The 17,635-nt window shown below is 40.2% G+C and overlaps 1 protein-coding gene across 2 annotated transcripts; it reads right to left on the reverse strand.

Annotated features, from left to right (window-relative positions):
* Positions 1-1,059: 1,059 nt before the first annotated feature.
* On the reverse strand, positions 1,060-17,514 carry LOC111232142 (FYVE and coiled-coil domain-containing protein 1-like). Of its 2 annotated transcripts, none has more exons than XM_022759513.1 (18): positions 17,429-17,514; positions 15,729-15,840; positions 14,956-15,062; positions 14,539-14,664; positions 13,899-14,005; positions 13,287-13,430; positions 12,985-13,078; positions 10,362-12,866; positions 9,960-10,052; positions 8,924-9,042; positions 8,670-8,837; positions 7,662-7,814; positions 7,251-7,480; positions 6,477-6,630; positions 4,618-4,710; positions 4,293-4,503; positions 3,437-3,546; positions 1,060-3,185 (listed from the first exon to the last, which is right to left on the reverse strand). In XM_022759513.1, exons 2-18 carry the CDS (start codon positions 15,787-15,789, stop codon positions 3,110-3,112), a joined length of 4,551 nt encoding a protein of 1,516 aa, XP_022615234.1. In that variant the 5' UTR covers positions 15,790-15,840; positions 17,429-17,514; the 3' UTR covers positions 1,060-3,109. The 2 variants fall into 2 exon arrangements, with proteins under 2 accessions (XP_022615234.1, XP_022615233.1); XM_022759512.1 differs by having other exon boundaries at positions 15,729-15,843; positions 17,429-17,453.
* Positions 17,515-17,635: the final 121 nt, after the last annotated feature.

Genomic DNA, 17,635 nt, shown 5'->3' on the forward strand with positions numbered 1-17,635 from the left:
TTCGAAGAAGCCATGTTTCTCTTTTATTTTGAAGGCAAAAGTCAGCTCCTAGTTTAGCCTGCAAGCTTTACAGCTGAGCGGACGTTTGCGTTTACACAGCTGATTTTAAATTCAAAATTCATCCCTCTGCCTCCCTGAGCCGGACTGTGTCGCCAAACACACACGCAACACTTATGGTCTGGTCATGTGTTATGCTGTGGGAACATGAGGGTGGACAGCCACACACAGAAAAGAGTAGGAATAAGTGACATATAATATTGAGGTATAGACTAATTTATTTTAATGGAAAAATAACGTTTTTGGCTGTTTGTTTTATATTTCAGTATGTGGATCATTCCCAGACATATCTTTCTCTATGATGAAATATTTATATTCTAACACAAACTGTAGTTTTCAAACTCTTTATATTTTCAATTTGTCCATTCTGTCAATTTTGTGCATTCTTATAATAGATTTTTTTTTTCATAATGTATATATATATATATTTTAATTAAAAGTATATGAGCCAATTTTCTTTCACTTACACTGAAACAAAAGAACAAACTGGTTATATAAGATTTAAGGCTTCATAATTCCCATGGCATCTTCAAAATGTCCAAATAAAAGTCCAAAACGGCAACATTTGAGAAGCTGGAACCATCAAATATTTGGCATTTTTGCTAGAAATTTTATTTGATTTTAAAATTGGTTCCTGACCAACCAGTCTTTTGACTAATTGTTTCAGCTCTGATAAGATCATTAACAAAGCAGATTCTGACATAAGCACAATAACAAACAAAATCAATAAATGTACTGACTATTATACTGGGAGGCTATGTCCATATCTGATGTCCAATAATGTTGATGCCCGCATCATGAAACATTACAGACGACATGACCTCGGTTTCTCCAGCTACAGCTGTGGGGATGTGTGACATTTTGGTTTTGCCACATCATAATAGAAATTACAGGAGATATATTATATCAGATATTTGTCTTTTCATGACTTCTGGCAGAAGAACATACTTCTACAGCTTTTATTGTATTATTATTTTATATATTATTATTTCTGATGTTGTCATCTGCATTTACTGTTTGTTTTTTTTTGTTCTTCTTCTTTTGGACCTTCAAAATCATAAAAAAAACTCCTCCATATCCCTTCAGATATAAATTTAGAAAGGAGTTTTTTTCAGAAGGGTGTGGTGATTTCTGAATTAGTGAGGTGACACACAGATGTAATGTGCTGATCTTGTTCCGACGTTCCAAGTTGTCAAACACTAAATCAGACACAATCAAGTTAGTGGATGTCAGAGGCATCATCACTCTCACATTTTATTCATGTTTTCTGGGTGTTTGACTTGTCTATTACTAGTTACACTGTGTGCTCGTAGTGATAATTCACGCACATTTTAATTCCCCTAGGAATTATCGTTCAAAAATAGCAAGTAGAAAAATCTGTCCCTGTGTGAATTACTTGACAAAGATCATGTAAACTTAACAGATTTCATATTGTTTGTAACAATGTATAAAATAATTATCACAAAGTGCAGCTCTGTAGAGAAAATATGAGGCTTTGCATACAAATTGCATCAATTTACACCCATCACAAATATAAGAGATCTGACTGTGAAACCAACAGATCTCCACAAAAGCAGCATAGAGATAAGCCCTTGTTTCATTAACGAGCATAAGGTTGTGTCCAAAGGTGATCAAGCTTGTTGTTTTTCTTATTGCTTTGTGATAAAAAAAACAAAACAATAAACAGCACACAATATTCCAACCCATTTCATCACTGAGAGTAAGAAAAGCAGGAGCGTTATCTAAACGTGACAAAAAGATTCCAGGGATTTAAAATGAAAACCAAAGAGAAAAATCATTTCAACTGACACAACTGAAATAATATTGTGCATTCATATTGTATTTTAAATGTCAATGGAATTAAGTTTCTACAGAATAGTGCCAATTCATACCAAGTATCATGTTCTGGATGAAATATATAGCTACAAAAGAAAACTAATTCCTGACAATTAGAGTTAATAGGCACTTTAAAGTACAGTAGCTCGTTAGCGGACAGTGAGTAATATATTTTAAGTTAATGTCATTGTAACGACAAATCAACCTGTGTACAGTAAGTATAGGCACTGTGCTTCACTGGATCCTATAAACTGGATGGACAAAGCTGGTGTGCAGATATCCTTACACAGAAAGTAAGACGGCAGTTTTTCTTCTGTTTTTTTTGTTTTGTTTTCCAAAAACATGAAATTAGGACACGCTACCGCTGAAGGACAATTTTATGTCCCACTCCTGAGATTTGCACAAAGTGCGTATGCTTTTATTTCAAGCAGAAACTGTATTTTTCGAGTCCCGTTATCGTTTACTGCTTTGTTTCCTTCCTGCGCTGGCACAGTGCAAATATGTTCAGACGATTCAATTAATAAACAAACCACGAGCAAACCACTTTTCTGCACTTCTTCTTCTTCCTTTGGCCATTTGATTTAAAGGATTGCACGACACTTGAAACATTTTAAACTGGCCAAGAGTTAAAATATGAAAATCTTTCTGGGTCTTCATAGACCATTTTTGCAACATTTGATGTCTGACAACAGTCTAATGTCAGGTTTCATATTGCTAGTGTTACTTGCAGTGATCTGCATTCCCTAAAGGAACAGCATACTTGGGAAAAGAGAGGTCAAACCAAAAAACAAACAAAAATTACAGAAAGAAATAACAAAATTACACAATTTCTCTAAATGAACAAGTTACTAATTTAAACCTAGCTGAAATAAAGGTACGTATATTACTTGGTATATATTTTAAAAAATATATATGATGATATATGAACTTGCATAAACATTTGTCTTTCTATTTCTCTTTCTAAAACCTCTTTCATTTTGTTGACCACACCTCACTTAGGCTACAGTTAAAACATGAGCACACCTCAAAACATAAACACCACAAAGTTAAATAATACAGAAACATTTTTGAAAGCAGAAAATACTTGGGTAAAAACAGGTTTGGGGTAAAAGTCAAATCAATTAAAAACAGTCAATGAATTGCCTTCACCTTCAGTCTCCCTGAAGCCTGAGTGACATCATGATGATGCCTCTGTGAGAGTGTGTGTTATCCGGCTTCAGGGAAAGTCGCTTCCGTCGTAGATTACGGGTTTCTCCATGGTCAGATGGTAGAAGACTTTCTTGGAGATAAACCTGTTGGAAGAAGGTTTCTGATCAAAGGAGTGCAATCCGATTAACTAAAACGAAAGCTGAGGCACAACAGAAAGGACAAATGCATGCATGCATATACACAGGCACGCACACACACACACACACACACATGCCCAGTAGTGGCAGTGATGACCAAGACAATAAGAGTTTGAACATTTCAGTCCTTCACAAGCTTCTCCCATTCTGAAAGAGTAATCAGGAGAAAGACACCATACTGTGGCAGGGTTTCATACCGTGAGAATGAGTTGTCAAAGATGAGTGTGTAGAGGCCGGGGTGACGGACTTTCAGCTGGCCCTGAATTGTCTCTTTATGGGAATTGCAGCGAGTCAGAGGAATCAGGACCTGAGAACAGAACAGGGACATTGGTCTGAAGGGAAACTCAGCACAAGAAAGATTCTGCCGGATGTTGTCCTACAAATCACCCCAAGGCTGATCTATTGAAAATACTATCTATAATACTCTAGTCTTATTTTAATGAAATGTATGTTGCCTTACATAGCCCTTTATGTTGGACAGCAAGTATGAAATCATCATTATCATCATCAGTGTAATGTAAATTCCAACACACTTTGAATTAAAAAAAAACAAAAAACACACACACACAAAGGAGATTTTGGCAAAAGAGGGAGGGCACAGGCATATGAGATGAAATATCGTAACACGTTTACAACCCCTGACATTTTAAGTTACAGGATGTGCACCTCACCCTGCTGAGCAAATACTGACAACCTGCAGTGTTTTTCCACAGTCCTCAGTAGGGGGCACCCATGAAAGCCAGTGTTGGTAATAACTCCTTATTATGGCTTTTGAATCATCTTCAATGAGTTTAGAAGATGGCTGCAATTTCCAACCAGTGAAAAGCCTTTCCTCCAGTCTTATGATGTACTTTAATTTCCAATGATGTAACTTTACCTCTGGCATTTACCTCCCTGCTCTTTTCCTGCAGCAGATTTACAAGGAGCTAATGAGGTCAAGGCATCTTTACATGCCGCCATACTGTATACTCCAAGGGGCCCCATCAAGTTAAAGAGGGTTGGCAGTGGTTTTTAGTGTATAAACATAAAAATACACACACTGAGAGCATCTACCTTTGACTGTTCCACCTGAATGTCAATGGATTCCCGGTAAACCACACTAAAGGAGATGCTTTTGGGCTCAGAGGAAAACATCCAGCTGATGGTTGGCCCACAGTCACCCACAGCAACAGTTATCACACTGTAACAGCTGGACTTGATGAAGAGTTCCCTGGAACCGTCACCAAACTGAGAGATATCATCGATGCTGAGAGGAACAGCCATCCTAGAATAAAAACATATGCATTATAAGATGTATTAAAGTGGCAGTAATTCGACCAATACCAAGATGAGTTAAAAATTTTTTTTTAAACATTTAAGAAATATATTAAACACTCACGTGACTTCCCCTGATTTGAGAAGGTTGATCTCTGAATCCTGAACAGTGGGGACACGCTCTTCAGGGTCATCAGGGGTCAAATCTCCTGTGCCTCTGCAAAATCAATGTATTTCAATGTATGAAACTCTTTAATCCCATAGTGATGTAATCACACCCAACACAAATGACTGTCTGTCACCATTAGAGATCAGTGCATCTTGCAAAAGTAGAATATTCTGGTGAAGACAACATAGGTGCATCATTCAAAATGTTTCGGTGATCTGCTGAACCCACGCAGTCATCTGCTCAATAAAAATATAAGGAGTCACTCCTCTGGCGATATGGTTGGAAATGATGTGAAGAAATCTCCAGAGTCATGACTGTGTGTTTGAAATGGATTATGAATTTCACCCACAGATCATTGCCCATGCATTTGAATTGACAACTCCAGCAAGTCTGAGCAAGTTTTACCCCATTCACTTAACTTCATGTATGTTATGCTTAACATACTGAGGATTATCTTCTCAGCACAAGTGTTGCCTAATGCTCCTCTTTTTTCTGCACATGAACTACGCACATGAAGTACATCTGCAATGCTGTTTTTAGTTCATCAGTGAAAACCCTTTGCTTCCCAAATTGCTATTTGAAACCTGGAGGGGTCAAAGGCATTAAGTGCAGGAGCCTCTAAAGCTTGAGGTGTGCTGTCACTGGGAAATATCAGGGAGGGTTGAAACAAAGAAAAACAAACAATTCAAACTGCACATGCACCTAAATTTCTGCAATCAAACGTTTATTGTTATTATTGTTTTTATGAAGCAGCAGTGAAACATTCACAGCAGGTATGAGACAGATAGAGAATGGTCCATGATAAGTGTCTGCAATGGTTCTGTTTACATCACTGACCCTTTTCATTTCCCCTGATCAACTGATGGTGGTAAAAGCAAACTCAAGTCCTCTTTAGTCTGACTTTTAATTGAATTTTTATTTTATTTATTTATCCGTCTATTTATCTATACAGGCCATTTTACTGGTATGTCCTTTTATTTTCATTTTCTGGATTATTTTTCTTATACCCTACTTTTTATTTCTGGTTTTACTCACTTAATCACATCTTCTCTCTTTTAGCATTTTATTATTTTATCTTTAATAATTCATCCTCGTCTTTGATTTTCATGTCTTCAGTGTTTCATCATTGCAAATTTATGAGATTCATGATGGCGTTTCCTCACTTCCTCTTTTCATTGTTTTATTTCTATTGTTTTTTTTGTTTTTTTTTCATAAAATAGTAATTTATTGCTCTGTGCGTGGATGGGGATGTGGGTGGGGTATTTGTTTTTATTGCTTTGATTCTGTAAGGAACTTTGTTTTACATTGTTCGTATGAAAAGTGCTAAACAAATAAAGTCTGATTGATTGATTGAAGGAATTGAGGTGAAAACAATATGACAACCCAGAATGTTCGGCTGCTTTAAGAACAGCACTAGATTTATAACATTCATACAATGCTCATAAAACCATTGTGTTTTTTTCAATCATCCAGCAATATATACAGTACAGAACGTATGATTTGAACTTGTGACATCCTCTGATTAGCCAATATTACACCGGTACAGTTGATGACTGTGCTCTATGTAGTTGTCACTTTTCTTAGAGCAAACACTGGACCACAAAGGCCTGATTTCAACATGAGAGTGTAACCCTTAGTAAGTATGACCTCTCTGGATTCACCCAAGGAGTCTGAAGACTTTGGAGTCACATACCAGAACAGTCAGTCCAAATTTGTTCAAACATGATTTTTGGAATGACATGACATCCCCATCACAACTCAGAAAATACTGACTTATCCCTTTTGCTCTAACCTCAGATACATGTTACACTCACATATCCATTGCTCCTGGAGGCCGTCGGTCTTGTTCATTCTCCAGTGAGCCACCTGTTGTTTGGGAGGTGGTGTCACTGTCGTAAACACCGTTCACTTCCTCTTCTGTGATGATGTCGAAAGCTCCATCGTCAGATCGGTTGCTGGGGTCAGAAACTGGGAGGAATCGGTGGGTTTAACGGATTAGATAACTGAAATACGGTACAGGAAACAACCACCACCATCTTTTCTCATGTTACATTGTGGGTATTACACAGTTTATAGTATAAAAATTAATGCACTTAATGTACGTGATGCCCTTCAACATGTTGATGTTCGGACCAACTCTGTAGTTATTACATTATTACATGGGTACTCAGTGCTAACGCCTGTAAAGTTTCGTGACTGTATCTGGCATGGTTGTGACGGTATTGCGGTGACAAATGACATACACACGCATGCATGCACGCACGCATGCACACACGCATGAACAAATACACACACAAAAACAGACTCAAAAGGTGTCGTGGCAGGTGATTATGCAGCTTTCCCTTCTTTACAATAAAAGCAAAACAGCTTCTTCTCTGATTCGAAATGTCAACCTCTTCCCCTTTTCTCTACTAAATAAAAAATGAGTTACTTTCTGTCCTTGTTCCTCAATATGACAAAGTCAGTCTTTTCGCTTCTGCTTCCCAGTTGACATACAATAAAAAAAGATTGAAGCCCAGTGAACGACAGTGATAAACCTTCGGGCCAAGTTGTAAGTTATGTGTTGTTCTTCCCAGTGTGTCTCTCACCTGTTACCCTGGGGGTGGGTTTGTACGGGGCTGGTGCAGGAGGTGGTTGAGGTCCTGCTACAGGTGGAGGAGGCTGGATATCTGAAGGACTCAGTTCTGCCTCTGTGAACCTCTCCACCACCGCACTACTTTGGGTGTAACAGTCCCTGCAGCAGCGCTCCTTCTTCCCACTGTGCTTGGTCATCACATAGTTGTTGCTGCAGTAGTAGCAGAAGATGCGACCACAAAGCCTAGAAAAAATAATGTCCATATTAAGACACACGTTTGTTACTAAAAACATATTCTCTGTGTCTTGCATGTTGAGAAAGTGCGTAAGTGATGCTGTACGTAGTCTGAAAATCAAAACAGGTTAGTGACGGACTTGAAAAGACAGTGAGTGCAGTTAGGCTCCAAAGTCAACCGAAAGCCCACCTGCAGTGATGTCTGCGCAGCCACCAGGTGAACTGGCCCTGGCAGCCAAGGCAGTGAGTGGCCTCTTTATCCACCAACCACCAGCGCTCCTCTGCTCGCAGTTTCTGCTCAAACTCCAGAGCATCCGACTTCTGCCACAGAGCATCTTTGTCCCTAATTTAATGCACAAAAAGACAAATGCATGGGAATTTAGTGTCATTCTGTTCCTTCTTAACAATTCCTGACCTGAGTTTTGAACTTTTTTTTCACTTAAATGAATTCAACTTAATTGCTGTTAATAACTGTGATCTGTTGAAGTCAAAGCAGTTGATGTTCAGTATTCCACAGCAGCTGCTCTGAAGGCAGATTTTGGCTGGCTATACTATAAATAAACTGTACCAATCACATGATCTCATCTCTTGTTTATATGTTTCCACCAGGATCTGTCTACTTATCCTGGACTGTGATTTTGATATTGTGATACTATGATATTGTATATACTCTACACCCTCTTGTTTGAAAGTAGCTTTATTTCCCCAAATAATGGGACTGAGAAAAACAATGAAGGCACACATAATACAAGAGTACAAAAGACTGGAATGATGTAGGCACCTCCCAAGGGAGTTTATGTATTTGTGTTTACAGAGTATGAAAGCTTTGTGAACCAGGGAGGAAACTGTGCTTTGTGAATCCAGTGAAGAATGTTACATAAGAAGGTGTCATTCTCTTCAGTAGTGTCTCTGTAGCATGGATGTTGAACTCCAAGCATTACTTTTCCTGCTCTCTTCTTTGTCAAACTTTTTCATTCAGACCTGTTCGGAGTGTACTACTCAGCATTCAAAGAAGCTTTTTTCCCCCCTTGCTGCTCCTCAGACCTCATTTTCCAACATCACTGTCAAGTATAACAACATCAGAGACCTGCTCTTACTGGAAGAACCAATCCAAAAGAGCAGGCAGCAACCGAACACAGACATGCAAAGAGAACATGAACTTTTACCCTGTTGCTTCTTAAATAGAGACAGGCCATACCGGATAAGCTCAATGAGCCGCTCTTCGAGGTTGGTCTTGGTTCTGTTGAGGTCATCGATCTCTGCAGTCATCCTCAGGTACTGGCTTTGCTTGTCAGCATCCGTTGTGTTGAGTTTCTGCTTCAATTCCTCGCACACCTTTTGCACAGCCAAGTGCGCTTCTTCGGCACTGAAGAGAGTAGAACATGAGTATCTCTTTTTCTTTTTTTTTTATTGTAAGATGAAATTGACAGGTATCAGTGTTCATGAACGCACCTGCTTGCTGCATCTTTCAGTTGCTGAATCTCGCTCTCAGTCTCACGAATGGTTGATTCTGTCTTTGTGATGTGAGCATCTTTCTCACCAGTTAGCTGCAAGTACTGCTCATTCACAGCCTTCAATAAAGATTATCGGGACACATAAAAATATCCATCAGTACAAATTTTTTTGACACTTGATTTTCATTTGGTTCTGTTCCTAAATTTCTGCACACTGCTGAAAAAATATGATTAAGTTAGTGTCTTAACTGGTCCAACAAAATTTTAATTTCAGAGGGATGTAAATTGTATTGTGTGTATTAGTGTGTTTATGTAAGAAAATCTTACTATTTTCTCTTCCTGTTATATAGCCTATGTAATATAATATAATTTTTCATATGCATCTTGCCCCAGACAGCATATAGAAACACGTCATTCAGTAACATCCAATAACAGACAGAGCCAGTCAATCTCATTTAAATCTAAAAAACATCCTTCATAATCAAATCATATTGTATTGATCTATAAAGACATCTTACCATAGAGGAAATATCTCAATCATGGAACTATTCATTTGATTAGGGCCAGTACACTGCATCTGTATCTATATTGCATCTATACCTGTATTTTGCATCTAATCTACTCTGCGTTCAAAGACAATTATTCAAGCAATCAAGGAGTCTCTCATAATCATCATCAAGTAATCAGCAGGTTATTATGTCCCATGGAGTGAGTAGTTTCCTGTTTCCCACCCCTTCTGCAAACCCACTAATGATAGAGGTGTTCCAGGTTATTTTTACATATTATGCTTATCTTGCACTACTGACAGCTATCTATCTACAGTCTTCCCTTAATCATATATGGTTTTCTGTAGAAAAAGTGAGGACATCACAGGTACAGCACAGATTCTTTTCTCTGATGGCAGTGTATTTTTATATACCAGTATGTCTCTGTAAAAGTAGGTACTCTCCAGAGATTAAAGACCCCATTCTTCCACCACCATGTGTGTCCTTATTATGTAACCATGATTTAATTGATGCTGTAAAGAGACACACCTCTAGTTTAAACACTTTGGCCTGCAAGCTGGATACATTCTTCAGCTCCTCCTGCAGCTGGGCTTTCACCTTGTCCAGCTGTTCATTGACACTCTGAAATGTGACAGTAACATAATAACATAAGAAAATGGGAAGAAGATATCAACTGTCTGTGTCATACTTCATGGCATTCCATCCAGTAGTTGTTGAGATATTGTATTACAGTTTGGACGGAAGTGGTGGACCAAGACACAGATCGAAATTGCCATTCCTAGAGCAATGCTGCTAGCGTTGATAAAAGGATAACTGAATATTTGGACACAATAAACTAAAAACTACATTGCTAAAAGTCAGAAAATGCAAAAAAACAATTTGAAATGAGTGTAATAAAAAGGCATAATTGACAGGTTCTGACTAACTCACCTTCATTTGGGTCTGATGATTCATGCTCTCTGAGCTCATCTGGAATTTGACGGCCTCCATCTCCTCACGGCTGGAGTCCTTGGCGCTCTGCACTTGATTCTTGGCCTTTTGCAGTTGCTCCTGGAGCTCTGTGACAGTCCCTGGAAGTGTCTCCTTCTGTGTTAGCTCCTCTCTTAGTCTGTTATTCTCCAGTCGCAGTTCTGTCATGCACTCTTCTAGTCGCTCCACCATTTTCTGCAGCTCTTCAATCCTGGCAGCGTCGCCTGCCCAGTGCTCTCTGGCCTCTTCTTTTTCTGCACTTAGCCTACAGATGGTCATCCCCAGCTCTGCCATCTCTGTGTTGGCCCTGTGCAGACCCTCACGTGTCTCACTGTTCTCTAGGACCAGCCTGTCATTTTCTGACTTGAGTGTGGACAGCTCTTCACGGATGGCAGCTGCAGAGATAGCCAGCTCGGCATGGGCAGCTACTTCACTGTCACGCTGTTCAATCAGTGCCTCTTCTTTCTTTTTGCACTCCATAAGCTCCGTTACATGCTTCTGATTCAGTGCCTCTGTCTGAGCTTTAAGCTGCTCAGTCAGAGTCCTGAGCTCATCTCTTTGGGCTTGCGTCACCTCCAGCTGTGCTTGGGATTTCAGCTTTTCCTCCCCAGACCTCTGTGCCTGGACCCTGAGGTCCAGGATCTCCGCCTGGAGCCTGGACACTTCTTTCATGTTCACCTCCAACTGGCTCTCAACAACAGTCAGTTTGCCTGTCACTTCTTGGTTCTCCTTTACTTGCACAGCAGTCCTCTCCAGCTGAGATTTCTCTATCGCCTGCTTCTCAGAGGTCACCCTTTCAATCACTTCCGTCTGTTTAGCACAGGTTGCTTCTGCATCAGCTTTGGCGGTCTCAAGCTCCTTCTCTCTGGCCTCCAGAGCTTTTAACCTGGACTGCAGCTCAACAAGGTTCTTCTCTTTACTCCCTAGCTGGGCCTCTTTGCTTTGGAGCTGTTCTTGAAGACTGGCTTCATTCTTACGTGAAGCTCCTAAATTCTTCTCCAACTCTCCGATCTGCCCGTGAACACTCTTCAGGTCCGATTGCATGCGACTAAGAGCTGCTTTCACAGTGTCCTGCTCCTCTCTCAGACTCTGGTTCTCCTGCTCCAGCCGCTTTGACGTGGTCTCTGAGAGCTTTGCGGCCATGGTGGCTCGCTGCAGACTCTCATCCAACTTGCGGTTCTCCTCACGCAACCGCTTCTCTTTTTCATCCACTGTCACCTTGGTATCATCCAGCTGGCCTCGAAGCTGTTTCTCAGAAGCCCTTAGAGATGCTAATTCAGCGTCAAGCAATGCTCTGTTGTCTGCCATCTCCTTCTTCAACTCCTCATTTCTCTTCACCGTCGCCAGCAGCTTCCCATTCAGGTCCATTAAATTGGCACACTGTGTCTTGTAGTCTTCTATCTTTGTTGTGTGTTCTTTGACGTTACCCTCCAGCTCAGCAAGCCTAGTTGTCAGTTTTTCCCTTTCTGTGTTGAGGCTTTGGTTCTTGGCGTCTAGCTTTTGTAGTGTCTTGTGGTTGGAGGTTAGCTCTGCTTGTTTCTTTTCCACCTGCTCTTTGAGAGTGGTGACTTCTGCTTCTAAAGTCTCTTTTAAGCTACTAACATTCTTCTGCATTTCATCTTTATCTTCTTGCGCCATCCTCTTCACCACCTCCACCTCTTTCTCATTCTCTTCAAGACATCTTTGGAGGTCCTGCAGCTGCCTTTGTAGGTTGTTCGCCTCCTTCTCTCTCAATGTCAAGGCCCCCTGCAGCTTGTCAAGGGCACTACACTGTTCTTCCACTTTCAACTCCAACTTGGCTTTCTCCTCAGACACAGATGTAACTAATGCTCCGAGTTTTGTTTCACCATCCTTTGCAGCTATCTCCTTGACTCTCAGCTCTTCCTCTAGCCTTTCTGCCTGCCTCTTCTTCTCCTCTGCCTCTGCTACAGCTTCCATCTTCCCTTTCTCTGCCTCTTTCAATCTGTCCAGCAACTCGTGTATCTTTTGTGCAGAATCAAAGTAGCTGGCCGCCTGCTGGCCCTTCTCATTCAGAACTCCGTCCAACTTGGCCATGAGCTCTATGTTCTTCCCCTCAGCAGCTCCCAACTTTTCCTGGAGCAGGCGGTGTTCAGCATCCATGGCTTTCTCCCTAGTCCTGAGTGCTTCTACCTCCCTCGACATGGCCCCCTCTCTTTCCTGCGAAGCCTTGAGTTCTCCTTGCAAGCCCCGCTGCTCCTCTTGGGCAGCAAAGGACACATCCAGCTGCCTCTGAAGCTCCACCACTACGCCCCTGAGCTCTGCAGCCTCCTCGCCCAGCTGCTGCACCTTATCGAGGAGTTCCCGCTGTTTAAGCTCTGACTGGTCCAGCTCTAGGCGGAGGTCGTCAACTGTGCTGACATCTTCGGTGCAGGCAGGCAGGGACTCATTCAGGTCGTTCAGCAGACTGTGACCATAATCAGGGCTAGAAGGGAACTCAGGTGCTTGCTAGATGGTTGTAAGAGGAACCAGAGGAGAAGAGGGGGAAGAATATCCTGTAATAATTATTATTAATTACAAATTATGGTGAAATGACAGGACATTATTAGAGACACAGGTCAGTTACCTGGGAGTAGGTACTGGCCAGACTGTTAATGCTGGAACTGCGACTGGGTGGTTTCCACATATGGCCGGGCGAGTTTGCACTTCCAAGCATTCTCCTGTTGATTAGAAAAGAAAGAAAAGAAATGTAATACTTTAAACATTGGTAAATATCACACATCTTGACTAAACCAACTAAAGCCAGTGCAAAGGGAAGGCTGTATTAGTGTCTGTGACCAAATCTTAATGCTTATTTAGATATCTGAAAGATCATTTTCATTTGTTTTATTCTCTCTACATGTTTTCAAGATTTTTTGTGTCCATTACCTTGCAAATGTGGGCCAGGAGGCATCAAGATCATATCCTCTGGAAGCCACATCAAACTGGACATCATTGAGTTCATACAGGTGACTGATGATGTCAACACTGAGGTGGGGCTTCAGGAAGGGGCTTCGTACATAGTACCAGTCACTGTTGGAAACGAGGAAGAGGTCAAATAAAATCATAGCGGAACGATTATAGTGGCTGATGAAGGAAGTTTTGTCTGACCCTTAAAACTCATAGGAGGAAATTGACATCAACCAGGAAATTAGGCCATTCTTCAGTAATATGTTATAATACATCTTTAGCACCAAATAACAGTGATGATCCTCTTTAAGGTTAAGATTCTTCTTTATAGTTTCTCTATATTGTACCAGGCGTATCTACAACACTACACACACCTGTTCTGATTTCTGGTAAGCCATTGAAAACAGTCACGTAATACTTCTTCCCTATTAAACTGTTCTTTACATTCTACTACTGACCACTATTTCTACTGAAGCAACATGCCTGTTTCACAGAAAGGGGAAATGAGGTGTTTCATAGCCTCTGTCCAAGTTTCACAGACCTTGAAATCCAAAAACAGGGTTCTACTTCATTAGTGTCTGACAGTTTTACCTGGTGACTCTCTGGTTCATCAGGCACTGCTGGAGCGTGTCAGCCAGTCGCTGATGTACGAGGGAGTAGCGAATAAATGCTCGTCCCTTCCCCAGAGATGTCTTCAGCTATCAAAGCAGAAGAAGACCTAGTTATACATAATGTTTTTAAATAACTAATTGTTTCATTATTTGCTGCTCAACTTGTCCAAACAATGCTGAACATATCCAATTAAAGCCTGTTCTAATGCAACACCTACAATTTTGTCATTTTTCCTGACAAACACATAAAATTAAAAAGGAGAAAAAACGACACAAAATAATCCTAACATGTTACAATTACAGCACACAGTATGTTGCTTTTATATCACAAATACAGGGATGCAGCACATCAGTGCCAGTACTTAGATTGATTTCTTGGATTTGTTTTGGAACCCATATAAGATAAGCACTAAACTATGAACAGAACGACTCTGTGTGTATTTTGTGTTGTGTCTGTTCAATAAGAGATGAGAAAGAAAAAGGTGAGAAAAGTGCTTTGGGTCATTTTGAAAGAGGGCAAAATAGATTATTTCTACTTTCTAATGGTTTGAAAGGTAATCAGATATTATTAATGCTACATTAGTGGTGTCACTCTAAAACAATAAAAAAAATCTTAATACTTCAGTGATGGATTTGACAAAGCGGATCCCATCATTGGCCCCTTTTATTTTAGCCAGACAGTCAGTGAAGTAATCCCAGTAGTCCTTCTTTGTACCAAGAAATGTGGTCTTCTCCTTCTGGTCAAACTGAAAGAAAGATACATGTGGCTAAATGTAGATTATTTTTGAGTCACTTTTAAGACATAAAATGTGAAGAAAAAGAAGCATTTTAAAGGGTTCTTCTCCAAACAGTGTTTAATGCAGCATCATGAATTTACAGTCCATCAAAAAAAGTGTAGTAATCCAATGACAAAACAACTGATGATGCAAGGCTCTGTGTTTTGTAAGCATTTATCTGCTTTATATTTCAAACTAGTGGTATCTCATTTGAAATCAAATTACTTTTTCACATCCTCAGTGAATAATTGGGATTCATACCTGTAGCAGGTATTCCAGTTTGTAGGAGAATTTGTGCAGGTTGGTACTGTCATCTGTGATTGGCTCTCCACTTTCCCTGTACTCCTTTGCAAGCTCAGCAACAGCCTCTGAAATTTACAGATATGAGTTCAAAGACGAATAAATATCTCTCAAATAACAAGTAACACCAACATTAATTTAGGAAAAACATTTAAAAGATACTTGACTAAGATAAATACATAAAAAAAATGTATTTTAACATCTAGGGTTCATGCAGTCAGTACACTAGTGCTGTAATCAGTGACACAGGAAGCAGGAAAGCAAACAGGAAAAAACAGGAAAATTATACTTCTTTAGAAAGATCCCTTGGCAAAAGGACTGCATTTCCAGTGCACCCAAACCTCCCGTGTCACCCTCTTCAAGCACAATCACACATCAAAAACTTGCCTCGTATCCATCGTAAAAACTGGAAGGACACCCGTGAGGGGTGCACCCTTAGCCCACACTCTCTGTCTCGCTGCATGCTGACAGAGGTTTCCACCACGCCCTTACTACACAAACATGAGGTCAGATGTACGTTTTCCCAAATGATTTGATGACCCGCAGAGGTCAGATAGTTCCAGGCTTAAAGATTGTACTCTCAGACTCGACAAAGAGACCGAGGTCATGACATCACGGCAAACCTCTCTGACTCCTTTCTCTGCTCTTCAGTCACACCATGTCAGCCAACAACTGCCTGCTGCCAGTCTATTCACACACACACACACACACACACACACACAAAGCTGGCGTACCATGCAGATCTCGGATAATCCTCTGGAGTTGGCTCTCCCCAACAGTAGCCCCAGTAGCCATGGCCCCACCGCTCTCTCCCTGGCAACCAGGGGTCGCAGGGTCACATACAGTCTGCTGAATCAGAGAATCAGAATCAGTCAGGAACAAAAGACTGACATGAATAGTCCAACATACTCTCTCATGCATGGGCAAACTTATACACACAATTCTGCTAAACATAGAGAGTTTTTTGACTCATCTCATGATGAGTGCATTGACCAATTCTGTGCAGAAAGTGCATCTCTTAGACGTGAAAGCCTGTCTGCCAGAGATATAATGGTCTATCATATAAGCAGTTTGACCTTTATGACCTGCATATGTAATAATGTCACTCTACACATTCTGATTTTCTAACTACCACCTACTATTAAACTGTAATTCTTTATTCCTATCTGTCAAATGATGCATCTTTGTTTCTGTAACATTCAATGAAACACTCCTTAACAGCTAAAAATTGAATTAAACTCTGACATAACTGCAACAGATGAAGATTTCAGACTTGATTTGATGATTTATCAAAGGGTTAGATTAGCCTTTTTTGCCTAACAATTTGATCACTGTATGAGCAACAATAGTCAAAACGTCCTGCTTCTTGAATTTTGGGTCAGGATGCCGCTTCTGGTTGGTCCATAATGTCTGTAGGTTGGTCACAGATGCATGTAAGTCAACCTGCCATGTTAACTGCAAACTGCATGATGTGCTGGAAAATGTCAATGGACCTTGGGAAGCTATCTGGACAGAGTTTTACTTCACTAAAATCTACTTTCATTACCCATAAGACAGGGGCATACATATTGCAAAATGTATAATTCTCACACTTTTATATAACCATTTGGTGTCTGAGAATTACCTATACTTTCATATAAAATTCATTATAATATTCTGTGTATTACGTCACTGGTTTGTAGCAGACATGTACAGAATCTCCTCTACAAAATCTGCAGAATAAAAACAGTTGGTGGACCCAATAAAATGAACACTTGTGAGAAGCTTGTAATGTCTAGTCTTCATAAAATACCACAAATCATTGCCGCTAGGATTACAATGGAGTGGAGTTAACACCTCTCTGACACAATGACAACTAAAATTATGACATTCACAGAGAGTGTTTATAGCAGATATTACAGGATGTTATGTAGGTGTAAACGTTATCTCCTGTCACCTCTTGTTTATGAGGAAGTAAACAAAGCATTTCATAAATAGACATGTAAGGCATCTAAATATAACGATGTAATTGTGGTTTTATTGTGGCCATGTAAGACTAACACCCTAAATTTTAACACACAATTATTCACGCTATAGTTGAAGTTAAACTTTGTTTGACGTTGGATTTGTTAAGCTAACAGCTAGCACTACTTTAAGTTCTGAAAACCTCGATAACGGCTATAAAAAGCCGACTATCGGCTCTTACAGTGCTAATATTAATTTTCTAACATCTTTGTAATACAAATAAACTGACGAATTTGTCAGTTGAAGTTTGTAAAGACGACACTTTTGTCTTTTTAAGTTGTCTCAGTTATATTTAGCTTGACACTGATCACTTGACAGACATTTTGAAAACAACCGTGACATCAGCGAGACACGATAGTTTAGATAATGTTATATGTTACGAGGTAGTTGAATGTAGAAAACGAAGAAAAGAATAATAACTTTGACATACTTTTACAGGTATGACTCAAGCCCATAACAACCCAGGACGTTTGTGTCTGCACACAAACTTGTTGTTACTGTCATGATTGATGCTGTCCCATCCACTGACGAAGCGACATGTAGCCATCGGGCCAATGGCTACGAGGTTGGTAGGCGGGATCTAGTTACTGCGTAGTTTGGTTGCCGTAGCAGAGTAAACAGAGGTGTCATGTGATCA

The sequence above is a fragment of the Seriola dumerili genome, unplaced genomic scaffold (genome assembly GCF_002260705.1).
Source record: "Seriola dumerili isolate Sdu_G_001 unplaced genomic scaffold, Sdu_1.0 BDQW01000322.1, whole genome shotgun sequence".
Taxonomy (NCBI): Eukaryota; Metazoa; Chordata; class Actinopteri; order Carangiformes; family Carangidae; genus Seriola; species Seriola dumerili.

Bases quoted from the DNA above. Each gene is read 5' to 3' on its own strand.
- LOC111232142 (XM_022759513.1), bottom strand. From the start codon at position 15,789: ATGGCTACTGGGGCTACTGTTGGGGAGAGCCAACTCCAGAGGATTATC. The intron at 14,665-14,955 runs GTATGAATCCCA...TCTTTCTTTCAG, and splicing joins AACTGGAATACCTGCTACAG to TTTGACCAGAAGGAGAAGAC. The intron at 4,711-6,476 runs GTGAGTGTAACA...TTGATTTTGCAG, and splicing joins CCTCCAGGAGCAATGGATAT to AGGCACAGGAGATTTGACCC.